The sequence below is a fragment of the Macaca fascicularis genome, chromosome 16, assembly GCF_037993035.2.
Source record: "Macaca fascicularis isolate 582-1 chromosome 16, T2T-MFA8v1.1".
In the NCBI taxonomy this organism is placed as follows: domain Eukaryota; kingdom Metazoa; phylum Chordata; class Mammalia; order Primates; family Cercopithecidae; genus Macaca; species Macaca fascicularis.
In genome coordinates, this window is record NC_088390.1 from 8798739 (window position 1) to 8825851 (window position 27113).

The 27113-nt window shown below is 50.8% G+C and overlaps 1 protein-coding gene and 1 long non-coding RNA gene across 2 annotated transcripts in view; one reads left to right on the forward strand and one right to left on the reverse strand.

The window, feature by feature from the left end:
• Nucleotides 1-4322: 4322 nt before the first annotated feature.
• Nucleotides 4323-21095, reverse strand: CCDC42 (coiled-coil domain containing 42). The gene is made up of 7 exons (XM_065532764.1): nt 19620-21095; nt 19173-19278; nt 18716-18820; nt 16587-16784; nt 10021-10242; nt 9714-9872; nt 4323-4646 (listed from the first exon to the last, which is right to left on the reverse strand). The coding sequence occupies exons 1-7, from the start codon at nt 19700-19702 to the stop codon at nt 4569-4571; spliced, it is 951 nt and encodes a 316-aa protein (XP_065388836.1). The 5' UTR covers nt 19703-21095; the 3' UTR covers nt 4323-4568.
• Nucleotides 21096-21205: 110 nt separating this feature from the next.
• The window catches only part of LOC135967938 (uncharacterized), a 45895-nt gene continuing 39987 nt past the window's right edge, over nt 21206-27113 (forward strand). Inside the window, exons 1-2 of the long non-coding RNA XR_010582268.2 lie at nt 21206-21812; nt 24015-24221. This is a non-coding gene — a long non-coding RNA (uncharacterized lncRNA). The remainder of the gene's footprint in view (nt 21813-24014; nt 24222-27113) is intronic.

Sequence of the window (27113 nt, forward strand, 5' to 3'; positions counted from 1 at the left end):
AGGGGAACCGAGTGCTCTACACTGAGAGCGAGTTCCTGAAGGGCTTCCTTCCTCTTCCCTCCCTTTATCCATAAAACACCCAGAGCCCTACTTCCTGCCTTTGCTGATGAGAACCATTCATTTCTGGAATAAATCAGTTATTTCTGCTCTCCTGAGTTAGTGTCTTTTCTTGCTGGGAAAAACTCCAGGCAGGCCCTTAACTTCATCTTCTTGTTCTTGGAGCGTAATCTCATGCATCTGAGAGTCAGAATCCCTCTTGACCGGGCCATCTTGGCTTCTTTATGTGGCTGCAGGGCCCTGGGTGGCCATGCTGAAGGCCTGAGAAGGGGCTGGGGTGGGGTAGGGAAGGAGCGAGGGCCTGTCTGTGACTGCCATTACCCTCCCGATGAGAAGACCCCGTCACTCCGGCGCCTGGGAATCCCTGCGCCTTTTGGATTTGTTCTCCCTGTTTCTGTGGGCTTGAGTAGGTTTGCGGATTTGTGGCTTCTCTTGTACGCAAGAAATCTGCCTAGACCCACGGAATTTCTTCTGCCCCAGGGCTGGACCCCTTTTTAAGCATGAAATATGCAACAATATCGGAGTGAGTTATACACATATATAATATGCTTCTGCTAGTTATATATCTGCAGTATCAGGGTGAGTTATGCACACTGACAGCACGCACATGCATAGTTACACACAGGCAATATCAGCGTAGGTTATATACACATGTGTAAACACATGTGTCTCAGGATGAGCTTATGTGTGATCACAGGAATTCTGCGTGTGACCCCGAGGAGTCCCTGTGTCAGTCAAGCCCTGGAAACTTAGTGGTGCAGGGCGGTGAAGCTGAGGAGGGAGTGCAGAGGAAGGAGGGAGAGGGAGGGCCTTTGGCTTCTGGCACAGGGCCTTGGGTGGTGCTGTGGGGGTGGTGCTGTGGGGGTGGTGCTGTGGGGGTGGTGCTGTGGGGGCCTTGGACACTCCGGGAGGAAGTGTGTTCAGGCCGAACAGCCTGGGCTTCTCAAACACCACCTTACAGAGACAGCAGAAGACGGGGCTGTGGGGGAAAATGTGTATACTGGGGAGTTGGAGGAACTGCCTGTTCTGTGCCTTCTCCTACCTCCCGAGGACCCAGCCCAGGAGGCTGAACGTGGGGAAGTTATTTCAGCAGCATATCCTTCACCCACGACCGTTTCTGGAGAGCCCCAACCCCTCCATGCCCCTCCGAGCACCACCCTTAGCACTCGCCATCCTGGGTGTGTGAGATGACCTCTGCCCTCCATCCGCTAGAGACGCCTGTTTGGCCAGGGCCAGCCCGCGGGACTGCAGCCTCCAGCATCCGTTCCTCTCTTCCAAAGGCAGCTTTGCCTCGGTTTCCTCACCTGTGAAATGGAGATGATGGTAGCATGGAGGCTTCCGGATGAGTCAGCTTGCCCAGGCTGAAATGTATTCTCAGAATTCCTTTTCTTGGGTGTGTCCTGTTAGCGTGGGTCACAGAGAGCTTCCCATGGGGGATTTGGGGGTGGATTCATTCTGATACTGTTGCATTTTTCAGGCTTAAAAAGGGGCCCAGCCCTGGGACAGAAGAAATTCTGTGGGTCTAGGCAGATTTCTTGAGTACAAGAGAAGCCACAAATCCACAAACTTACTCAATGCCTGCTGACTCGCGGCATTGGTGTGAGGCGGTGGCCAGGCCTGCGTCTGGCCGCCCTCCCCTGGAGCCTCCTTCAGTCTCCTGCCCCTGGGCCAGGCGTATGTGTTCATTTCCAGGACGAAGGATCCTGGCTTTGGCAGAACGCCCACACCACCAGTTTCAGAAGCAGCAAGAACTGACATGGATTTCTGTCTGCCTGTCTGTCCTCGGGTCTCCAGCCGGTGCTGTGGATTCTGACTTGCCCTTGACCTCCCCCACTTTACCTCCATGCTTCCTTCCCAACCATCTCCCCAGAGAACTTCAAGCCCCAGCATCAGATGGGAAGACAGCCGCTTTATAGACACTGCTTATCCAGTGTCCACAACTGCCTACGGTCAAATCCCTGAAACAAAGCCCTTCACATGTACCAGAAGAATCTCTGTCTCTCTCTCTACCATCTATCTATCTACGTATCTATCTATCTGTCTATGTATCTATCTATCTATGTATGTATTTATCTATCTCTATCTACTGTCTATTGTCTACCTCCTATCTACCATGTATCTTCTATTTACTATTTATCAATCATCTATCGATCTATCTGTATCTATCATCTGTCTACTATGTATTGTCTATCTCCTATCTACCTACTGTCTTCTATTTACTATTTATCTATCATCTATCTAATTTACCATCTATATTCTATCTCTATGTATCCATCATCTATCTACTATCTATTGTCTATCTCCTATCTATCTATCTACCTACCTACTATCTTCTATTTACTATTTATCTATCCTATCTATCTATCTATCTATCTATCTATCTATCTATCTATCTACTTACTTCTCTGGCTAAACGCTGACCCAGGTAGACACGTATTGCTTCATGAGGTAGGAAATGAATGGAACTCAGATGCTTGAAAGTGTTTGGTCACTGTAGAGCAGTGGTTCTTCAACTTGAGCATGCATCAGAACCGCGTGGAGGGCTTTTTTTTTTTTTTTTTTTTTTTTTGAGACGGAGTCTCGCTCTGTCGCCCAGGCTGGAGTGCAGTGGCTGGATCTCAGCTCACTGCAAGCTCCGCCTCCCGGGTTCACGCCATTCTCCTGCCTCAGCCTCCGGAGTAGCTGGGACTACAGACGCCCGCCACCTCGCCCAGCTAGTTTTTTTTTTGTATTTTTTAGTAGAGACGGGGTTTCACCGTGTTAGCCAGGATGGTCTTGATCTCCTGATCTCGTGATCCACCCGTCTTGGCCTCCCAAAGCGCTGGGATTACGGCTTGAGCCACTGCGCCCGGCCAGAGGGCTTGTTAAAACCCAGAGTGCTGGATCCCACCCCTGGAGTTTCTGGTTCTCAGGTCTGTAGTGGGGCCTGAGAATTTAACTGGTAAAGTTGCCCGGTGATGCTGACGCTTCTGGTCCGGGGACCACGCCTGAGAACCACCACTGTAAGGTGTTGTATGTGAAGGTGAGGGGTTACTGCGGCCACGCAGCGATCCCAGCAGGGCAGCTGCAGCAGTGCCTTTCCTGAGGCAACAGGAATCCGAGCAGTCTGAGGGCCCTCTAGGATCACAGGGCCAGGGAGGAGACACAGAGCCTTGTTCGAGTCTGCTCCTCAGCCTGCTTTGGGGACAAAAGCACAGGGCCTCTGCCTTCTGGGAGGCAGACTGGCGAGGAGGAGAGACCAGGCTCAGGAAGAGCAGACAAAAGGGTGAGTCCTGGCCCTGTCGTCCTGTAGCCGGTGTTCCCAGGCAAGCATCCTGCTCTGTGAGTCAGGATAACGATGCCTCACTGGGTTTTCAAGAGGCGGATACAAACGAAGTCCCTGTTGAATAAATGTTACTTCCCCGCGGCTCTCTGACTTGGCTTTTGCTATTGATTTAAAAATCGTTGAACCTAAGTTTGAGACTTTACATTGACCTGGACTGAGTTGAGTTTGGCTGGTTTTAATCCATCATCCCAGCCCGTTCCTGAGCCTTGAGCTTGTCATTTGGCACATGAGTGACCCCTCCCTAGTTACTGGTGACCTGCCCAGTAACTAGGGCAGTAACTAGGGCTATTCCTTCCTTCGCGTTGCTGACACTGGCTTGCACGTTTTAGTGCACACAGTGGGGCAGGGGAGCAGAGCTTGCTCCTGAAGTCAGGGCAGAGTTCTCGACTCAGCACTGTTGCAGCTTTGACCTGGGAAGCTGCCTTCGTAGTTTTAAGTGGGTCTTTGCACCCAAATTAGAAACACCTCACGCCTGTAATCCAACACTTTGGGAGGCCGGGGCGGGTGGATCACCTGAGGTCAGGAGTTCGAGACCAGCCTGACCAACATGGTGAAACCCTGTCTCTACTAAAATTACAAAATTAGCTGGGCGTGGTGGTGGGTGCCCGTAATCCTAGCTACTGGGGAGGCTGAGGCAGGAGAATCGCTTGAACCCAGGAGGCAGGGGTTGCAGCGAGCTGAGATCGTGCCTCGCCCTTCAGCCTGGGCAACAAGAGCAAAACTCCATCACAAAATAAAATAAAATAAATAAAATAAAATAAAAATTTGAAGTTGTAGATGACAGAAGAGTCCTCTGTACGGACCTTACTGGTTTGCTGCCCACCTGCACACTGACTGTGTGTGAGCCCAAAGCCGAGGGGACACCAGGCCTAAGATGTGGTTTCTGATTCCCAGGCAGCCCAGGTGACCAGCTTTGAGAGTGAGTGCTTGTGGTGTGGGTCCCCCCATCGCTACACTCTTCCCCATGAATAAACTACCAAGGGCTAGAGAGAACTTGAGAACAAACTTCTTAGAACATTCACTGTTTTCAGGGATAGAGTGAGGTCCAGGGGGGAAAATAAGCAGGTGTTCCTCAGCAGGAAGGCACCGCGGGCGTCGGTCCCAAGCTGGACTGGCTGGACCGCAGGCTCACGACTTCTTCTCTTACGACCTCTGTCTCAGGACATTCTGGAACCAGGCTGCCTCCTTAAACCCGGACTTGCTGTTGTTCCTTCTTTTTCACCTCTGCCCAGATGTCTGACAGGTCTTGGATAAACTGTTGGATCTAGAAAGGCAAGGAGCCCAGAGTTAACTCCGCCCCCCAGAGGCCTCCCCCGTCCCAAGACGGAGCATCCCAGGCATTCACTTTTAAAGAGTTCACCATTGCTTTCCTGTGACTGACTTCTTTTTAAATTTTTATTTATTTATTTTTTTGATATGAGAGTCTTGCTCTGTCACTCAGGCTGGAGTGCAGTGGCGCGATCTAGGCTCACTGCAACCTCCGCTCCCTGGGTTTAAGCGATTCTGTGTCTCAGCCTCCTGAGTGGCTGGGATTACAGGTACCTGCGACCATGCCCGGCCAATTTTTGTGTTTTTGGTAGAGATGGGGTTTCACCATGTTGGCCGGGCTGGTCTCGAACCACTGACCTCAAGTGATCCACCCGCCTCGGCCTCCCAAAAGGCTGGGATTACAGGCATGAGACACTGTGCCCGGCCATGACTGACTTCTTGAGGAGGCCACTTTCTCTCATATGACAATGTTTTGAGGTGAAATTGAGTGTCAGGTGTAGGCAATTAGAAGCAACAAACGGATGGAGTTAGGAACTCCCGGAGGCAGACCTGGTGATGTATGAAGTCCAGGCTGAGAGTCGAGCAGGAGGGAGAAGAAAGAAAGGGTCACAAGCAGGCTAGTGGGTGAAAAGGATTTCGCAGGCAGGGTCCTGTCAGCGTGGGCAGACCGCCTTCCACAACTTCACCACCCTCAATGTGGTCGTGCACTCGAAACCCAGGGCTGATGCTCATCATGATAACTTTCAGTCATGAGAAGGAATGTGAACTCTGTTCACTGGCTTCTGTTTTAAAGAGCACGCAGTCAGCGTGACACAGAAAAGGGCACTGCTCCAGAAGTCAGATGACCTAGCTGGGCCCCCGTCACGGTTCTGGGACAATCACTCCATCTTTCTGGGACTGTTTCTTCATCTTTAATAAGGAGAGAGGGAGAAAAGATTGGCCCAGACAGCCTCTAAGATATCAGTTCGAACGCAAACCAAAACCACAGTGAGATACCATCTCACTCAGAATGGCTAGCTACTATTAAAAAGTCAGAAAAATTACAGATGCTGCTGAGGTTGTGGAGAAAAGAGAACGTTCATACACCGTTGGTGGAAGTGCAATTAGTTCAACCATTGTGGAAAGCAGCATGGCGATTCCTCAAAGAGTTAAAATAGAACTACCGTTCAACATAGCAGTCCTATTACTGGGTATATACCCAAAGGAATATAAATCGTTCTATCATAAACACACATGCATGGGGGTGTTTTTTTTGTTTTTTTGTTTTTGGTTTTTTTTTTTTTTTTTTGAGACGGAGTCTGGCTCTGTCGTCCAGGCTGGAGTGCAGTGGCCGGATCTCAGCTCACTGCAAGCTCCGCCTCCGGGGTTCACGCCATTCTCCTGCCTCAGCCTCCCGAGTAGCTGGGACTACAGGCGCCTGCCACCTCGCCCGGCTAGTTTTTTTGTATTTTTTAGTAGAGACGGGGTTTCACCGTGTTAGCCAGGATGGTCTCGATCTCCTGACCTCGTGATCCGCCCGTCTCAGCCTCCCAAAGTGCTGGGATTACAGGCTTGAGCCACCGCGCCTGGCCGCATGGGGATGTTTACTGAAGCACTATTCACAATAGCAAAGAGAATCAACCTAAATGCCCATCAGTAGTAGACTGGATAAAGAAAATGTGGTATTTATACACCATGGAATACTATGCACCCATAAAAAAGAATGAGAGCATGTCCTTTGCAGGAACATGGATGGAGCTGGAGGTCATTATCCTTAGCAAACTAATGCAGGAACAGAAAACCAAATACTGCGTGTTCTCACTTATTAGTGGGAGCTAAATGATGAGAACACATGGACACAAAGAGGGGAACAACACGTACTGGAATCTGCTTGAGGGTGGAGAGTGAGAGGAGGGAGAGGATCAGAAAAACTGACTATTGGATACTAGGCTTAATACCTGAGTGATGAAATAACCTGTAGAACAAACCCTTGTGATGTGAATTTACCTACATAACAAACCTGCTTGGCCGGGCGCGGTGGCTCACGCCTGTAATCCCAGAACTTTGGGAGGCCGAGGGGGCAGATCACGAGGTCAGGAGATCGAGACCATCCTGAGTAACACAGTGACACCCCATCTCTACTAAAAATACAAAAAATTAGCTGGGCATGGTGGCGGTTGCCTGCAGTCCCAGTTACTTGGGAGGCTGAGGCAGGAGAATGGCATGAACCCAGGAGGTGGAGCTTGCAGTGAGCCGAGATTGTGCCACTGCACTCCAGCCTGGGGGACAGAGTGAGACTCCGTCTCAAAAAAAACAAAACAAAACAAAACAAAAAACAAACCTGCTCATGCACTCCTGAATCTGAAATTAAAAAAAAAAAAATTTAAAAAAAAAAGGATTAAAGGATTTCAGTTCTAAAACTTCTCCTTTTCAAGGCTGTCTCTGAAGATGGAACTACTCAGACTGTCCAAAACTCTCGACGACTGTCAGCTGCTGATACTGTTACCATTACCAGTATCATTCCCATTTTGCAAATGAGAAAACAGAGAGTCAGTGAATTGAAGTGGCTTTCCCAAGATGACAGAGAAGACAGGTCAGCATTTCCTGAGCTATGTTCTTGTCATAAGTGGTCACGTGCCCCAAAGGAGTTCTGTGGTCAAGTCAGTTCTAGAAACGCTGTCTGCTGGGAGCATCTCAGGGCACAGAACTATAGCAAAGACTCCAGGTCCTTTTTGTGTTTTTAAACTTATCTTCGTTTAATTTAGAGTTTCTAAATGTAGTAGTCTACGGAGTCCTTTTATTCCCCCAGGACACAATATCTCAGGATTCAGTTTGGAAAGTGCTTGTTCAGATAGTTTGGCTTTTCTTCAGGGATAATGCCAAACCTTCCATGACACGCTCTATGGAATTCAAATGACTTGGTCGTCTGCAGAATCGCTTTTCCTAAGCTGTCCTGTGTACCACGTTCCTTGTTCTGTATAAGCAGCTGCCTTACAAAGCCAGTGCCTGCATTGGTTGCAGGGAAGCTGTTGAGAACATTATTCATAGTGTGAATGAAGGCTCATCGAGAAATTTCAGTGAGAACTAAGTGCCGGGAAAAGGTGCGCTGTCTCGGAGGAAACCTTATATTTTCTTATTCTGGTATAAGAGCTGCAGGTGGCTTTTCATTAGGTTACCGACAAGCTCAGAGCCCCTGTCTAAGACCCTTAAGAACCAAGGGCAGTCTGTATTTCTCTCCATCCTCGACCTCTGATTTCAACTTGTACTTTCCCAGGTCCTCAATTTTAAATCTTTAGGCTACTTGGTCATGTGTATTTCCGTGAGTAGGTTCATCTCCTATGGGAATGAAGTGAGATATTTTCAAATAACTTTTGGGCAATCTGAAGTTCTCCTGTAGAGGTGAATCGAGAGGGATTCAGGTACTCAAAATTTGGAGTGGATGGACTAGAAGCTATGGTCTCAGCAGGAGATGTGCCTGTGGGAGTAAGCTGCTGGAGGGCGGCATCTCCCACTGAACCTGGAGACGGAGTCTTGCTCTTGTCACCCAGGCTGGAGTGCAGTGGCACGATCTCGGCTCACTGCAACCTTTGCCTCCCGGATTCAAGCGATTCTCCTGCCTCAGCCTCCCGAGTAGCTGGGATTACAGGTTCCTGCCACGATGCCTGGCTAATTTTTGTATTTTTAGTAGAGATGGGATATCACCATGTTGGCCGGGCTGGTCTCGAACTCCTGACCTCAGGTGATCCACCCACCTCGGCCTCCCAAAGTGCTGGGATTACAGGTGTGAGCCACCGTGCTGGGCACTCCTGCTGCATCTTTCTTTACAACAGCTAAGGGCAAGGGCCTGAGGACCTCTGGGAGGCTGAGGGGAGGGGCCTGAGGATTTCTGGGAGTCTCTGTAGACCCTATTCTGGAGGACAGGGGTTTTTGAGGCCAAAACTCTTTTTACGATAATATTAACATGTTATTTGCCTTTTGTCGCTCTTACTCTCTCACGAGTACACAGTGGCATTTTCCAGAGACGAGTTTTCATGACACATGCTGTCACAACAGAATGAACGCAGGAGTGGACGTGAGCGCCTGCCTGTCCTCTGTGAAACCAGACGTTAAAGGAGTTTGCAAGTAATGCCACTCTTCTCACAAAACACTTTCGAAACTTTTTTTCATAAAAAATGCTATTTCTGTTAACGTACTTTTTATCATTATTTAAAAATGAATGAATTAAACAAATATTTTTAAATTTTCTGTTTTAATGTCTAGGATGGCAATTATCAATAGATACAATCCCATAAAGAAAAGCTCTCTGGGAGTCCTCGATAAACTGTAGGCATGTAAAGGCGAAACGATGAGAATTGCTACTTCTAGAACACACTTGCTTACAAATGCCCTCCTTTGGGCTATAAAATAATTCTGTTCAAACATGCTTTAAAATGTAGGCTAATAATTTGTTTTAGGGAACTCCTTTTTCCTAGTTGTGTATATTTCATGAGTTTCACTTTTTTTTTTTTTAAGTAGGGAAAGTGTCTCTCAGTCAATTACTTTTTTTTTCTTTTTTTTGAGGCTGGCCTTGAACTCCCAACCTCAGGTGATCCACCCACCTCGGCCTCCCAAAGTGCTGGGATTACAGGTGTGAGTCACCGTGCCCAGCCCCAGTTTCTCCTTTTAACAAAGTGTGGGTCTCAAGCTCAAGCCTTCAGCAGGCCACAGTATCTCACTAGAATTTAATAAGGCTGTTTTGTACAACTAATGGATTCAATAGTGGGTTCCTGCTACTGCTCTCTAGACTGGGGCTAAAAAGGGTTTTGCTGCTAATGCAACGGTTCTCAAAGTTCCCGAACCAGCCGTGTCACTTGGGAACTTGCTGAAAATGTAAATTCCTGGGTTCTCATCTCAGATCCACTGAGTCAGAGACTCTGGGGGTGGGGCCCAGTAAGACTGCTCACCCTCCCAGGTGATCCTGATGTTGTTAAATTTTGAGAGTCCCTGCTCTGCTGCTCTGTCGGGTTCATTCTTCTACCCAACCACTGGCAACCTCCTCGGCCCAGCTGACCCCATGGGCCCAGTACCTGTCCCCTCCTCCTACCATGTCCAGCTGCTTGTGGGTGTCCTCCAGGGCCACCTCGGTCACCTCCTTCAGCTGCTTGCTCACGATCTGGAAGAGGTTCAGCGTGGCCATCTTAATAGTGCCAAGCAGCAGCGTCTTCTTGGCTGCGGTGTTCTGGATGTGTGCCCAGCGAGATTCCTGGGGAGGGGATAAGGACGGGGCATGAGCACAGCATGTGGTGTATGTGTGCGTGTGTGTGTGTGTGCGTGTGTGTGTGTGTATGCATGCTCAGGGCCCTCACTCACCCAGTGCCCAGGCGCCCCCTGGCCCGCCCCGGGCCCCTCACCCAGATGATGACATTGCTGCGGGCATGGTCGAAGCGCATCTGCAGCCTTGCCAGCTCATTGTTTTGCTGCAGGATCTCATCATCCTTTTCCTCCATGTAGCGCGCCAGCCGGGCCTTGGCGCGCTCAATCTTCTCCTGGCCCTCCTGCGCAGACTGCATGAGGTCGTGGTGCATGCTCACCAGCGTCTTGTAGCGCGCGATCACCTCATGGATCTCCTCGAACTGTGGTCAGGGGCTCAGGTCAATGCACAGCCAGCCCCGGGGGCCTGAGGGAGCCACTCAGTCCTGCCGACCCCCAGCCTGGAATGCCCGGACACCTGGACACCTGGGCAGGCAAGCCCTTGGCCAGGGTCATGGCCAGAGGCTGTGAGGGACGCTGGGGTCCTGCCGCCTGCTTCTCCTGGGTTTGTATGGGCCATGGTACATTTGTTGGGCAGAGGGATGTACAACTGGGCCAGGGATTTTCGATTTTAAGTGCATGTGAGAATCACCTGCAGGGGCTTTAAAAAGGACACCTGCCAGTCTCCACCCCCGCAGATTCGGATGAGTAAACAAGTCTTCTGTGGTCTCTGGCATCTGAATGTTGCAAAAGATCCCCAGGTGGTTCTAGGCACAGCCAGGTTGATCATTGCTGATGGAAGGCAATTTGCAACGTCTCCCGAGGCAAGAATTTCCTATTCAACAAGATTGTACCAGGAACCACTTACAAGCCAGGAGCTGTGCTAAATGCTAGGGAAATAGCAGGAGATAAGAAAACCAGACTCTGCTCTTAGGAAGCTTACAGCTTGAGGGGTGGCATGGAGGACAGACAGACAAGGAAACAGTCAGTTACAACAGCAAGAAAAGCCCTCCCTATGACTGGGGGATGGGGCAGGACGGGACTCTGGGAAAACCTTCAAGTTGGTCATCTCTGGTAGTTATTCATTTGCTGAAGGAGAAGCAGGGGCTGGAGAGGGTGCTGGTGGGGCAGGTGGCCTGCCAGACTCAGCTCACCTCCCCCAGCCTGGTCCAGAATCATGCCAGTCCAGCCCTAACCCTCAGGTCCCACTCAGTGGAACAGAAGTCCTGAAACCCACGCTCTTTAGAAGGCAGCACGAACCCCATTTCTGTGATGCCAAGTTGCCTTCCTAGGGGCTTATCAAAGCGTACCTTTCAGCCACCCAGGGGAAACTTCCCGAGCACCTTCTCCATCTCATGACATCTCCAGTGATGGATGCATGTCCTGGGAACTGCCCTGCTGGCCTTTCCCCAAATATGCCTCTTTGGGGAAGGGCCACACAGCCCAGCACTGAAGGAGGTAGGAACAGCCAGAAAAGGTTTCTTGGGAGAAAGGGTGGCTGAAATGAGATGGGAGGTATGAATAGAAGATAGCCAGCAAAAGCAGGTGTAGGGAGGTGAGGCAGTGCTACAGGTGAAGGCGACAGCCTGGGCAAAGATGAATGGAATATGGGGTGGTTTGTTCAGGATGCTCAAGGTAGCCTGAGTTCAAGATGGGGAGGGAGAGATTGAGAAGAAGAAGAAGAAAGGAAGAAGAAAGAAGAAGAAAGAATGAGGGAAGGAAGAAGGGAGAAGGGAGAAGGAAGAAGGGAGAGGGGGGAGGAGGAGGAGGAGAAGAAGAAGAAGAAGAAGAAGAAGAAGAAGAAGAAGAAGAAGAAGAAGAAGAAGAAGAAGAAGAAGAAGGAGGAGGAGGAGGAGGAGGAGGAGGAGGAGGAGGAGGAGGAGGAGGAGGAGGAGGAGGAGGAGGAGGAGAAAAGAGAGAGAGGGAGGGAGGAAGGAAGGAAGGAAAAGAAAAAAAAGAAAGAGGGAGGAAGGAAGGGAAAGAAAAAAGAAAGAAAGAAAGGAGAGAGAAAGAAAAAGAAAGAAAGAAAAAAGAAAAAGAAAACAATCAAGCAAGCTCAGTAAACCTTGGGAAGGAGTGTGGACTTTATCCATTGAAGGATTTTAAGAAGTAAAGAGACAATTCACGTCTGCATTTCTGAAAGTTCATCTGGCACACAGTGCAACAGCATACCACAGTTCAAATAAATGGACCACATCAGAGTTACTAGGAACACACCTCTAAAACTTAATGCTGATGTCAAAAGGATTTAGGTGCCAAATCGAAGAGCTTCCCACTGCCCAAAGATGAGATGATTTGAACATTAGTAAGAATAAGTGCAAGGGATTAAAACATATCAAATATGTTAAAAATCCCTAAGTTCATAAGGATACTAGAAGCATTACAGGTCAGTGCTACAGAACCAATTCATTATTCTGAAAACTAAATAAAGCGTTTAACAAACTTTCTCTGTGAGACCCACGTAGTAATCAAATGGTTGATGAAGGAAAGGGTTTCTTTATGAAGTCCTTTTCTTTACGGTAGTATTCTAGCAAAGAAATGAGGAAAGGTTGCTAGTGAGTATCTTCCCTCGACCATTGAGGAAACCAGTATTCTGACTTCTATCAATAAAGATTAATTTTACCTGTTTTTAAACACATCCGTGGAATCATATGATATAACCTGTTTTATGTGTGGCTTAAGAAGCATATCAACTAAGGGCAGTGTGAGGACCTTATATGGACTCTCACTGGAACAAACCAACTGTACAAAAAGCATCCGTGCAATAATCTGTCTTAAAAGACAGGTCTCACTCTATTGCTCAGGCTGGAGGATGGTGGCATAAACACAGCTCCCTGCAGCCCTGACCTCCTGGGCTCATGGAGTCCTCCTGCCTCAGCCTCCCAAGTAGCTGGGACCACATGTGTGTACCACCAATCCTGACTGATTTTTTTAAAATTTTTTGCAGAGTTGGGGGGTCTCATTTTGTTGCCCAGGCTGGTCTTGAACTCCTGGGCTCAAGTGATCCTCTCACTTCAGCTTCCCAAAGCACTGAGATTATAGGCATGAGCCACTACACTTGGCCCATTTTGTGCAATAAATGATACTATATTTGATGTTAAGGAATTACTATCAATTTTATAGTAGGTGTGACAATGGTGTTGTGGTTATTTTAAAAAGAGCTCTCATCTCTTAGAGATACATACTGCAGAGAGACACAAATGGATGAAAATATATTGTTTGCTTCAAAATGGCAGAGGTGGGAAAGTGTGGGGGACATGACTATGAATTAATCGTTATTAGAATCAGGTAATGAGCGACAGGTGTTCAATAGACTATTGTCTTTACTTTTGTGTATGCTTAAAAAATTCCGTATAAAAAGTTACAAAACATTAAATGTGACAAAATAATAAAAAGAAGCATGATTTGAGGTTTTTTTTTTTTTTTTTTTGAGATGGAGTCTAGCTCTGTCGCTCAGGCTAGAGTGCAATGGCACCATCTTGGTTCACTGCAACCTCTGCCTCCCGGGTTCAAGTGATTCTCCTGCCTCAGCCTCCAGAGTAGCTGGGATTACAGGCACCCGCCACCATGCCTAGCTAATTTTTGTATTTTTAGTAGAGACAGGGTTTTACTGTGTTGATCAGGCTGGTCTTGAACTCCTGACCTCGTGATCCGCCCACCTTGGCCTCCCAAAGTGCTGGGATTACAGGCATGAGCCACTGTGCCTGGCTATTTGACAATTTTTGACAGCAGAATACTCAAATAAAAAGTTACAAAAAGTTAAATGTTACAAAATAATAAACACAAGCATGAGGAGAATTTTTAAAAGTGGGATACTCCTGATGTCTGAGGAGAGATGAAGAAGCATAAGATTTGGAAGGACACAAAGGATTTCATTTATTGGATTTCAATTATCGGTAGTGTTTGATTTAAGACAAAAGAACTGGGGGCAGATGGGAAAAATACGAAGATTTAGCAAAGCTGTGTGATGAGTACTTGGTTGCTGTTATGTGTGTCTCTATACTCTCCAGTATGCTTAAAGTATTTTGAACAAAATAAACAAAGAAGAAAAAAGAGAAAGAGAGGGGGGTGGGGGGAATGCCAAACAGGCTGGTCAGGAATGACGTGGAGTTGAACTCCAGACGAGGTACCACTGGTGGCCTGGATGAGGAAGGGGCAGGGGCTGGATTCCAGAAATACTTCCAAGGCAGAACAGACCAGATCTGCGGATTGATAGCTGTGGCACTGAGCAGGAGGGAGGAGCCAAGGAGGCCCGAGTTCTGGCGGGGCTGTGAGTGGGTGGTCCTGCCTTTCACCAGCACAGGACGGGCCAGTGGCAGGGCTGTCCTGGGGGTGGCAGGAAGCAGATGAGATGAGTGTGCACGGGATGAGTTAAACTTGGGGGTCTCAAGCTTAGGGGGGAGACACAGGCCAATTTCCTCCATTCTAAGATACATATTTTACCAACTCTGAATTCAAGACACATCTTACAATTTTTTTTGGTTTGTTTGTTTTTGAGACGGAGTTTCCCTCTTGGCCCCCAGGCTGGAGTGCGATGGCGTGACCTCGGCTCACTGCAACCTCCTCCTCCTGGGTTCAAGCGATTCTCCTGCCTCAGCCTCCTGAGTAGCCAGGATTACAGGCGCCTGTCACCACGCCCGGCTAATTTTTGTGTTTTTAGTAGAGACGGGGTTTCACCATGTTGGTCACGCTGGTGTTGAACTCCTGACCTCAGGTGATCCACCCGTCTTGGCCTCCCGAAGTGCTGGGATTACAGGCGTGAGCCAGAGTGCCTGGCCATATCTTGTAATTTATCTGCAGTTTTAATCTGGTAGTCCCTCCTTACTTCCTGCCCGCCCCCCCTCAAACAAACCCCAACCATGAAATGAACCCCTGACCTTACAGTACGTAGCACCTTTGAGTAGAGGAAATAATGCAGAGGTGGGACTCACGCATGAGTAAATTAGGTTAGTGGTGTGATATGGAAATTGTGGGAACTGTGAACAGTTGTGCATCCTGTCGCCCCTCTCCTCGGAGGACATGGATCCACACCCCTGGGGCGGGTGCCTCCATCTGCCCTAGTGAGGGGCCCTCTTGGCTGTTGGTCACATGGGGGAGGAGATGTGACATGAGTGGCATCCATGGGAGGCTCTGGACATTGCTCAGAAGAAAAGTGTAGGATTGCTCATGCCTGTAATCCCAGCACTTTGGGAGGCCAAGGCAGGCGGATCACAAGGTCAGGAGTTCGAGACCAGCCAGGCCAACATGGTGAAACCCCATCTCTACTAAAAATACAAAAATTAGTTGGGCATGATGGCAGGTGCCTGTAATCCCAGTTACTCGGGAGGCTGAGGCAGGAGAATCACTTGAAAATGGGAAAGTGGAAGTTGCAGTGAGCTGAGATCAAGACACTGCACTCCATCCTGGGCAACAAGAGCCAAACTCTGTCTCAAACAAAAAAAAAAAAAAAAGGGGGGGGGGGCGGGGAGGATCTGAGACAGAGAACCTGGACCCACCACATAAGGACCTGGGAAGAGGCCGGGCGTGGTGGCTCACGCCTGTAATCCCAGCACTTTGGGAGGCTGAGGCAGGTGGATCACGAGGTCAGGAGATCGAGACCATCCTGGCAAACACTGTGCCAGGCGTGGTGGCGGGCGCCTGTAGTCCCAGCTGCTCGGAAGGCTGAGGCAGGAGAATGGCGTGAACCCGGGAGGCGGAGCTTGCAGTGAGCTGAGATCCGGCCACTGCACTCCAGCCTGGGCGACAGAGCGAGACTCTGTCTCAAAAATAAATAAGTAAGTAAATAAATAAATAAATAAATAAATAAATAAAAGAAGGACCTGGGAAGAGGCGCCCCCACCCGAGGAGCCTGAGAAGAAGGGGGCAGAGGTAGGGGAGAGAGGGAGGTGCCACCGAGTTGAGGGCAGAGGGGGGTTTCTGGGAGGGACATCGCAGTGTCAGACGCTGCAAGAGGCACAGCGGAACTAAGAAGTTCCCTGGGCTACGGCCGCAGGGACTGCAGGGAGAGCCCTTGTCAGTGGCACTGTGGGGCCCACTGAGGAGTGGCTGAAAGCAAAGGCTCTCCTCACTGACAGAGCTGTGAGACTCTGAGCAGGTGACTTAACCTCTCGGAGCCTCCATTTCCTTCTCTGGAAGGGATGGTCAGCTTGGGTTCTCCCTGGGGCTGACCAGCAAACTGAATGAAGCTACCCGTGTGAAGCACCAACCCCGGGGCCCAGCACGAACCAGGCACCCCAGTTCTGCAGGGGGTTGGGTGTTGTTCCAACTCCTCTCCCTTCCTCTCCCCAATTTACTCTCCAGTAAACAGAAGACGCTGAAAGGAGGGGACGCAGGGATACAGGGAGGCCACGTGTTGATACACACACGCGCACACACACACACCCCTGTAGACAGACACAGCCATGGACACACATGTAGACATAAACATGTAACTCACAAGATAGATACACAGTTGTGACTCACACAGACACACAAAGGCACAGCTCTAGGCCCCACCCCTTGAGAAACTCTTCCAGCCTCACCAGAGGCTTCTTTTAGCTGCTCCCCACTGCCCCCTAGGGCTGGCTGCATCTCCTCGGAGCAGGGTGCCCATCCTGCAGAGCCCGTGGGGCCCAGAGGGTCCACAGTCCCCAGCCAGCTGAGCCTGAACTCCACCCCAGGGCCCGGGGAGGAGGAGGTGGGACTGAGGAAGGTGCCAGGGCCGGACTCCCAGGCTCCTTGGACTCACCTCGGAGTTCTCCACCACCTTCTCTAGGTACTTGTTGAAGATGGAGTAGTCCTGCAGCTTGGCACTCAGCCGCTGGTGCTCCAGCCGCAGCGCCACCATCTCCTGCTTGCCCTTGCTCAGCTCCTGCATGTGCTGGCGCTTCAGTTCTCGTTCCTTGTTGGCTTTCTTCATGGCGCGGATCCGTTTCTGGTCGTTCTCCTGGGGCCGGGGGAGGCGGTGCTGGTCAGGAAGCCTCTCCCGGCCCTCCCGGGGCCCAGGCCTTCCTGGGGCTGGTGGTGCCCTCAGACCCCTCTGTCTGCACAAACCATCCTGGCAACAGGCAGAGATTGCTGGGCCACCCATGGGGCAGAAGAGGGGTGAAGGAAAAGACTCTCCAGGGTTATTTGAACCTGGTTGAAGAGATTTCTGTGGACTGGGGTGGGGCTCAGGGGGCTGTGAGGACAGAGGTTTAATCCAAAGAGGTGACCTGGGGTCGAGAGGGGGCAGATGGGAAATGGTTCTTTCCTGGGCTCTGGACTTCAGAGAGTGGACTGGGGAAGACCTACATTGCACTGGGCCCAGAGTCTGGAAGAACTCAACCCCCTGAGAAGACTAAGAAAGTCCAGAAGTGGGAGCGGGAACCCTCCTGACAAAGCTTCTGTGGTTTCTGTTCTTAGCGGTGGCCATTTTCCATGGAGCAGAAGGACCACTCCCAGACCAGAGCTGGGAGGCGGGAATTTTCTCCCGATTTGGTACTCGGTGCTTCCATTTTCCCAGCTGTGGAGATGGGAGGCAGGAGCCCCTCTCCCTTTCACAAGCTGGGGCAACAGGCCTGGAGCTCTAGGAAGATGAGAGATGCGATGTGCCTGGTACTGTAGGGCCTGGGGAGTAAGGCCACTGGGAGAGCATGCTCCTAGGAGCTCAGACTGGCATCCCGCTGAGGGAGGAGATGGAACAGGCAGTTCGATGCCCAGAGGACAGAACGAGGCTCAGTTACTGCAATCAATCCAATCCTGCCTCTTTCTTCTGCAGAGCCCTCCCCTAAGATTAGAGGCAAGCCCACCCCTCGCCCTGTGTGGCTCCTTTCTCCCTTCAGGGGCTCCTGTGATTCCAGATGGACAGGCGTATGTGGTGGTGGCACTTGGAGGCCACTGAGGGAGGTGCATGGAGGATCTGTATGCTGCCCTGTAAGCCCAGGAGAGGACTGAGGGGGTCTAAACCAGTGACTTTCAAATCCACCTGGTCATCAGAACTGCCTGGGGAGCTTTTAAAAAATTATAGAAGCCTGGGCCCAACCTCAGACGTGCTGAAAGCAACAAGGGAAGCCCCTGGGGTCTGTACTTGTAGCAAACTCTCTGGGAATTGAAGCTACCGACCCTCTGAGAGCCATTTGGAGAAATCATGCCCAAATCTTCTGTCCCAACCATTCCATAAGTGTTTTTCTGGCTGCTAAGAACTAGACCTCTGGAGAACGTGCCAGTCCAAGGACTTCCTGTCCCACATGGCTTAGGCACAGAGCAGGAAGGAAGGTGCTTCAGAGTGAGGCTTCTGTGTGGTCGACGGCAATCATTACCCACTCCCGGAGCTGGACCAGGCCCTTCAGGGCCACGGAAGTGCAAACTGGAGTGGGTCTGGATAAATCTGAACTTTTAAGATGATTAAATTGCTCCACTAAGGACTGAAGTGAGAGAGGGTGTCTTGGGATGGACTCTAGTGCCTGGTCCTTCAACTATCCCCTGCCCAGACCTTCAGTGCAAGGACAAGGATGGAGGGGTGGGGTGGGTGGAGGGACTAAAACTGTCCCATTCATCACTGTATTCCCCAAGTGTTTAGTCCTGACTGTAGCATCTTCATTCATTCATCCATGCGTTCATTTGCTGGAGAAACTGTATGTCCTAGGTACTGGAAAGGAAATAGGAAACAGCCATCTAGAGGGAGCACAGACTGACAGGTAAATGGAAAATTACAAACGGAGACAGGTAGGGGACATAAAGGATGCCTAGGGAGGTGCCAGGCAATGTTGAAGCACTAAGGATGCTTTTAACTCAGGGCGAGGAGTCAGCAGAAGCGAGGAGGAGGAGGAGCGGTAGTTTGCCCACCTGCGCAGTGTGGATCCCCCGGCCACTGTGGCTGCCCACACCCCTTCAAACCTGGATGAACTGCTCAAACTTCTGGATGTGAGCCTTCAGCTGGGCTTCCTTGACGCCCAGTTCCTCCCAGCGCAGGTTCAGGGTTTCCATTCTGCGCTGAAACATCTTTGGGGTGGGGTGGGGGTGGGGGAGCAGAGAGGTCAGGAGGGCCCCTAACATGAGTACCGAGGAAGACCCCAGCATCCCTGCCCCAGAGGCTCCATTCCCAGGCCCAAGAGGGTCCGTAGGAGCCTCCCACTTTCTATTCCATGCCTGGCTCAGAGCAGAGCATACCTGGACAGTGGTACCCCCAAGACCCAGATCCTTTCTGTTCTCCCCAAAGAGACCAGACCACATAGAGGACTCCTGGCTCTAGCCACCCCACCCAGACAATGGAGGGCTGTCTACAGGCTCTCCCGGTGCCCCAGCCCACTCTCCTCCTTTCCTGCCCCTCTGCACTCCATCCCCGAGTCTCCACCTTTTTCTTCTGCAGCATATTATGATGCATGATTTTCGTCTCCTTTTTCTTCTCCAGTAGCCGGATGGATGGGGACTCCGACTGTCCCTGAACATTGGGGAGTTTCCTGTCCAAGATGTGAACACAAAAGGTCTGTGTATTCTGAGAAGGGGTAGGCTGGGGCTGGGAGTAACCCGTGGAGACAGGTACCCATGGGGAAGGAGAGGGGCCTCTCTCCCTTTCCGAGGGAAGGAGTGTTGTGTTGAGAAGCACAGAGGGCCATGTAGGAGTGAGCTGGGGAGGGTGACGGGGTGGAGACCAGCGTGATGGGGTGGACTGGTGCCAGGGTTATTTGGGGCACTGGGTTACAGGAGAGGAGGGGACAGACAGGTTGGAAGATGAGGCATGGGGTGGGTGTGAGTGGTCCCAGGCACAGAGGGGTGGGCAAGCCAGGCCTCAGACTCTCACTGGAGCATCTGCAGCAGCCGCTCCCCATACTGCAGCCGGAAGTACTCGGCCAGGTCTTCCTCTTCCATGATACCCAGACTCATGGTGGCAGTGACCTCACAGCCCAGGCAGCTGACTCTTCACAGTGAAATAGTGGGTAGCAGAGCCACAGGTGGCTCAGGGGTGCTGGCTGCGCTCTTGCTTCTCCCTTCGGCCTTCAGGGTCCCACAGATGATAGTGTTCGAGACTCCACAGAAGGTGGCTGGAGACAGGTTGGGCCGCTCAAGACGATGCGCTGGGGCAGTGATGGGAGATGTGGTTACCTAGCAACAGGCTGCCTGGTTCTGTGGCCCACACATGGAGCCCAGGCGCTGCCCTCTGCCCCCTGCCCCCATTGGTCCTCCCCTTGCTGGGGTCATGCTCTTGCTCCTGCCCTTAGCCCTCAGGCACTCTGGGAAGGCGTTAGGCCTGCTTAGCTGCTGGTTGCCATGGAGCCCAGAGCCAGGAGGCAGCTTTGGATGAGTGTGGCTGAGAAGGGGCATTGGGTAGAGGAGTGGTCTTGTGCGGGCGCCCTGCTCTTGGGGCCTCCCCGGGGTTCAGGTGTGGGTGAGGGTGAGGGAGGGGCCGGGCCTTGGTCGGATGGCGGTGAAGAAGAGCAGAGAAAGAAAGGAGGCGTTTAGCGGCAGCAGGGGTGGAGTCGCGAGGAGGCCGGAGGTTAGAAACCAGGCGGCGGCGGGCCCAGCACGCGGTGGTGAGGGGCGGGGCAGGGTAAGGGGGGACAGGTGGCGGGTGCGCAGGGACAGGCACAGGAGGAGGGCCCAGTCCAGGCCCCTCGGAGGAAGAGACTCGGGGTCTGCGCCAATTTTTTTTTTTTTTTTTTTTTTTGAGACGGTCTCGCTCTGTCGCCCAGGCTAGAGTGCAATGGCGAGATCTCACCCCACTGCAACCTCTGCCTCCAGGGTTCAAGCGATTCTCTTGCCTCAGCCTCCCGACTAGCCGGGTCTACAGGCGCCCGCCACAACGCCCGGCTAATTTTTGTATTCTTAGTAGAGACGGGGTTTCGCCATGTTAGCCAGGCTGGTCTCGAACTCCTGACCTCAGGTCATGCGCCCGCCTGGGCCTCTCAAAGTGCTGGGATTACAGGCGTGAGCCACCGCGCCCGGCCCTGCGCGTTTTTGTTTGCAGAAACTTAAAATAGGAAGAAATGCCAAAACACGGTAACGGAAATGACCCTATTTAAAATGTTGACTCCGTGGTGGCCGCCTTCCTTGATCCCGTCAGGCTGCATGAACTCATCTGGCCGGAGGTCGGACGTCTTCGCGTGGGACGGCGGGTGTGCGGCGGACGCCCTGGGGTCTCTGGCTGGACTCTGGCAGTGACCTTGAGCATGCTCCCACCGAGCGCAGGCTTCCTGTGCTCTCTGCCTCCCTCCCTCCCTCCCACGCCGGCCACGCCGCCCGTTCCGCTCCTCTCTGTCTGGGACGCGGAGCGGGGTGGGGTGCGTGGGCTGCGTGGGCTAGGGGTCTCGGGCGGGGGCGTGTCCCGAGCGCGGCCAGCCCGTCCCGCCGCATTGCCGGTCGTCTGGCGCCCCCTGCTGGCCGTGCGCCGCCCCCTCCATCCCCGCCCAGGAGGAAGAGGAGACGTGGTGGGGTGGCACGGCCCACTCCAGCCCTGCTTTCCTCCCACGCTCCGCCGGAGCCTTCCATCCAGAGCGGGCCATCACACACACCTGTCGATTCCAGCCAGCCCAGTGGGCTCAGCAGAGAAAGCAAGACAGCCCGCACCCCACGATGCAAGCTCCTGGGAGGGGCACGTTTCCTTGTTTATCCAGAGAGGCTGGCACAGCCAATCTGGGGTTCCCCTCCCTTTCTCTGAGGTCGTAGCTCAGCCTGGGGGCTGTGCAACACCAGCCCTTGAGGAGGAAGCCATCTGTTTCTGGAATCACCGGTCCCCCCGGTATATGAGGCATATCCCTGATTGTCCGTGAAATCAGGTGGCCCAGGGCCAGGTTGGTCCATAGAGGTAGCTGTAAGACATCCTCTGCTCCTGCCCAGGGATTTCCTCGTATCTGGAAGCTCTTTCTGCTGCTTGATTTGGTGCCTATCATGGGAATTTTCGTGGTCTTGATCCTCGCACACCACCAGCCCTCTCTGGAGTCTTACTGCCCTCCTCGGGGCCCTGAGCAAGACGCAGGGCTGTCTGGGATTTACAGAGGTCTGTCCTATCCCCATTTTTTCCCTTCCCTTCCCTTCCCCTTCCCCTCCCCTTCCCTTCCCCTTCCCCTCCCCTTCCCTCGTCTTCCCCTTCCCTTCCCTTCACCTTCCCCTCCCCTTCCCTCGTCTTCCCCTCCCCTCCCCTTCCCCTCCCTTCCTCTCCCTTCCCCTCCCCTTCTCTTCCCCTTCCCTTCCCCTCCCCTTCCTTTCCCCTCCCCTCCCCTCCCCCTCACTTCCTCTCCCCTTCCCCTCCCCTTCCCCTCCCCTCCCTTCTCCTTCCCTTCCCTTTCTCTTCCCCTTCCCTTCCACTCCCTTTCCCCCTCCCTTCCTCTCCCATTCCCCTCCCCTTCCCTCCCCCTCTCTTCCCCTCCCCTCCCCTTCCCCTCCCTTCCTCTCCCCTTCCCCTCCCCTCCCTTCTCCTCCTTTTCCCTTTCCCTTCCCCTCCCTTCCTCTCCCCTTCCCCTCCCCTCCCTTCTCCTCCCTTTCCCTTTCCCTTCCCCTTCCCCTCCTCTTCCCTTCTCCTTCCCCTCCCCTTCCCTCGTCTTCCCCTCCCCTTCCCCTTCCCCTCCCCTTCCCCTTCCCCTCCCCTTCCCCTTCCCCTCCCCTTCCCCTTCCCCTCCCCTCCCCTCCCCCCCTCCCCTCCCCCTCCCCTCCCTTCTCTTCCTTCACCCTCCCGTCCCCTCCCTTTCCCCCTCCTCTCCTCCTCCCCCTCCCCCTCCCGCTTTTCCACCCCTCCCCTCCCCTCTCCTGAGGATATAAAAGAACTGAATAGTGACTTACAGAATGTCTAAATGATGGTTCAATATGATAAAGCTGTACATTCCATCCAAATGAATTTAGGAATTTTATGCAATTGCAATCAAACTTTCAGAGAGTTTTTCCCCACAGATGTTGACAAAACAGTGTAAAAGTTCATCTGGAGAACTGAGTACTTAAGGAACCATCACAAAAGAAGAATGAGAGGGAATGTCCACTGTTAGACACCAAAATGTGTTCTAAGGTGAAAGCGTTAAAACAGTATGTTGCTGGCGTCACTCCAGGCAAAAAAACCTCAAGTGCTCTTATGGCTTGAGCAAGTACCTTGTTCTAAGATAGGCCTGACTTTGTGAGCTGTCTAATGGCATGAAAACTCACAATTTAAAAAGACACTTCTGACCAAAACCAAAGCAAGACCAAAAACACATCTGGAGGCCTGAAATGGGCTACAGGGCCACAGTTTATGATCCTTGATACAATAAACAGAATAGAAAATCCAGAAATAGTCCCAAGTTTCTATAGGAATGCATTATATGCTATCATGGCATATCCCAGTGGGGAAAGTATAGAGTATGCCACAAATGGTGCTGGGATAACTAGCTCATTATTTGGAAAAAAAGAAAGACATATACAAACCAAATTCCAGATGGGTTTATTTAAATGGGAAATTAAATGTTCAATGTGAAAATTCATTATGTAGCAGGGTATTCAATGGAAATGATACTTTTCTGTATTTTTGCCAATGGTGAGAGAACTACCAGAACACAGCCTTGATCTCACAAGTCGTATGTGAGTCTCTGAAGACTTTACAAGTCTAATTTACAAGTGTACATTCCAACCCAAAGCCTAGAGAGTCTTCATTTCCCTGCATCCGCACTGCTGTGAACTGAATCTGTGCCCCCCTCAAAATGCATGTGTTGAAACCCTGTCTTAGTCCATTTTCACGGTGCTGATAAAGACATACCCAAGTCTGGGAAGAAAAAGAGGTTTAATGGGAAAAAAAAGAGGTTTAATTGGACTTACAGTTCCACATGGCTGGGCGGCCTGAGTCATGGCGGGAGGCAAAAGGCACTTCTTACATGGTGGCAGCAAGAGAAAACGAAAGGGAAGCAAAAGTGGAAACCCCTGATAAACCCATCAGACCTCTTGAGACTTATTTGGATATCAGAATAGCACAGGAAAGACTGGCCCCCACAATTCAATTACCTCTGCCTGGGTCCCTCTCATGACCTGTGGGAATTCTGGGAGATACAATTCAAGTTGAGATTTGAATGGGGACACAGACAAACCATATCAAACCCTAATCTCCAATATAATTGTACTTGGATATAGAGCCTTTGGGATATATTAGCTCCTAAGGGTGGCGGTACCCTCATGATAGCTTTAGTGCCCTTTTAACAAAAGAGACAGCTTGCTTTCTCTCTCTTTGCTCTCTGCCATGTGACAGAGCAACAGGAAGACAGCCATCTGCAAACCAGCAAGCCGACCTTCAGCAGATGCTGCTTCTCCTGGCACCTTGATCTTGGACTTCCCGGCCTCCAGAACTATGAGAAAGAAATATTTAAGATTTCCAGTCTGCAAACCAGCAAATGGGCCCTCACCAGACACTGCCTCTCATGGCCCCTTGATCTTGGACTTCCCAGCCTCCAGAAACGTGAGAAAGAAATGTTTTAAGTTTCCCAGTCTATGAGAATTTGTTAGAACAGCCCAAACTGACTAAGACACTCACTAACATGGTATATTACCAATCTCTTAAATTTTGCCAGTCTGATAGGTGAAGTTACTCATCTGCATACAGTCATTTCTTCTTCTCTGAGTCTCCTGTTCGTGTTTCATATGCATTTTAAAAATCAAGTTGCTTTGCATTTTTATTGATTTATAGAAGGTCTTTATGTATTCTGGAAAGTAATCCTGTATTTTTGACGCTCACTTCTACTCATCCTAATACTTTTGAGAAGATTGGTTGGACCCTCATTGGATGCAGCAAGAGACAGGAAGGCAACTCAGGCAGCAATCCGTGGCAGGCTGACCAACAGCCAGACACACAGGCAGATTCACCAAGTCAGCAGAAGAACGAGCTTTCCTTTCTTCTAGGGTTGGGATTCTCTAACAGCAGAGATGGCACTAAACAGGAGACGTGGGCAATATTTGGTCTGTTTACCCTGTGACTACATCGTTGGCAGATAGATACAACAGACCTGCAGTCCCCAAGAATGTTTTGAATTTTTTTTTTTTTTTTGTGAGAGGGTCTTGCTCTGTTGCCCAGGCTGGAGTGCAGTGGTATGATCATGACTCATGCAGCCTTGACTCCCAGGCCCAAGCAATCCTCCCACCTCAACCTCCTGGGTAGCTGGGACTACAGGTGTGCACTGCAACACCTGGCTAAGTTGTGTGTGTGTGTGTGTGTGTGTGTGTGTGTGTGTGTTTTGATTTTGTTTTTTTTTTTGAGATGGAGTCTTGCTCTGTTGCACCCAGGCTGGAGTGCAGTGGCGTGATCTAGGCTCACTGCCACCTCCACCTCCCTGGTCAACTGATTCTCCTGCCTCAGCCTTCTGAGTAGCTGGGACTACAGGCGCATGCCACTATGCCCGGCTAATTTTTTTTGCAATTTTTTTTTTTTAGTAGAGACAGGATTTCACCAGGATGGTTTCAATCACCTCACCTCGTGATCCGCCTGCCTCGGCCTCCCAAAGTACTGGGATTGCAGGTGTGAGCCACCACGCCTGGCCCAGTTTTGTATTTTTATAGAGGTGTGGTTTCACCATGTTGCCCGGGCTGGTCTTGAACTCCTGGGCTCAAACAGTCTGCCCACCTGGGCCTCCCCAAGTGCTCAGATGACAGGCATGAGCCACTGCACGTGGCCATCCCAAGAATGTTTTGAGTGCTCAGGCTCAGTGCAGACTCTTGTTGACTCCCTAGGTTCATCCCATTATAAGTTGACTCTTGGACATTGCACAGATGCTTCTCAAATTCCTCCAAGATCTTACTTGCCTCGTTTGCGTGTGGTTTATGGTACTGGCGACACGAGGGTCCCAGAATGGAGGCAATCTGTAACAATAGCTTCACGGTTCCATTTGCTGGAATAGTAATTGCGTTCTAGGTTCAGCCACGCTTGTGGTTACGCAAATGTCAGCACTTTGCAACCTCCTCCTCCTTAGGTTGTGTGTCTGTCAAGCGTCTCCTCAGAGTTCACTGACTTCAGTATTTTGATTTCTACTAACTAACCCAAGATACTTCCCTCCTCTCATAAATAGTTTTACTGTATGGGCCGAATGCAGTGTCTCACGCCTGTAATTCCAGCACTTTGGGTGGCCAAGGGGGACGGATCACCTGAGGTCAGGAGTTCGAGACCAGCCTGGCCAACATGGTGAAATGGTGGCTCTATTAAAAATACAGAAATTAGCTGGGCATAGTGGCAGGCACCTGTAATCCCAGCTTCTCAGGAGGCTGAGATAAGAGAATTGCTTCAACGTGGGAGGCGGAGGTTGCTGTGAGCCGAGATTGAGCCACTGCATTTCAGCCTGGGGAATGGGGCAAGATCCTTGTCTCAATAAATAAATAAATAAATAAATAAATAAATAAATAAAAGTGCTGGGCGCGGTGGCTCACACCTGTAATTCCAGCCCTTTGGGAGGCCGAGGCGGACGGATCACGAGGTCAGGAGATCGAGACCATCCTGGCTAACACGGTGAAACCCCATCTCTACTAAAAATACGAAAAATTAGCCGGGCGTGGTGGCGGGCGCCTGTAGTCCCAGCTACTCAGGAGGCTGAGGCAGGAGAATGGCATGAACCCGGGAAGTGGAGCTTGCAGTGAGCTGAGATCATGCCACTGCACTCCAGCCTGGGTGACAGAGCGAGACTCTGTCTCAAAAAAAAAAAAAAAAAAAAAAAAAAAGGAAAAGAAAAGATACAAAAAATTAGCCAGGCGTGGTGGCCTTTGCCTGTAGTCCCAGCTACTTGGGAGGCTGAGGCAGGAGAATGGCGTGAACGGAGGAGGCAGAGCTTGCAGTGAGCTGAGATTGCGCCACTGCACTCCAGCCTGGGCAACAGAGCCAGACTCCATCTCAAAAAAAAAAAAAAGAAAAAAAGAAAGATTCAGCATTATTTTCCAGGGTTAATTAATTCGTTCAAATAACTAAAACCCCATTAAACAAAAATATCACTGGACAACAAATAAGCAATCCAGACCAATATGGTCACAATCATTGTGAAGATGAGAAAACTTCATCTTTATTGCATTTTCGCGGGCAGCACACTGCACTGTCCTCTTTCAAACACACAGCTCCTGTCCTCCTTTCAAACACATGCCCTCTTTAAAGGAACCTACAAACCTTTCAATACAAGCTGAAAAAATTACATCTGAATTATCACAATTCAATAACACTCAACATCAAATATAAATTTATTTTTACAAGAATTTCGGGGAAATGCCACCGAGCTATAAATATAATAGATACATTATGTAACTACCCTAGGTAATAACAGTGCTCCCTTCAGCAGCACATGTAATAATAGATAAAAAGATTTAAAAATAAGACATTTAG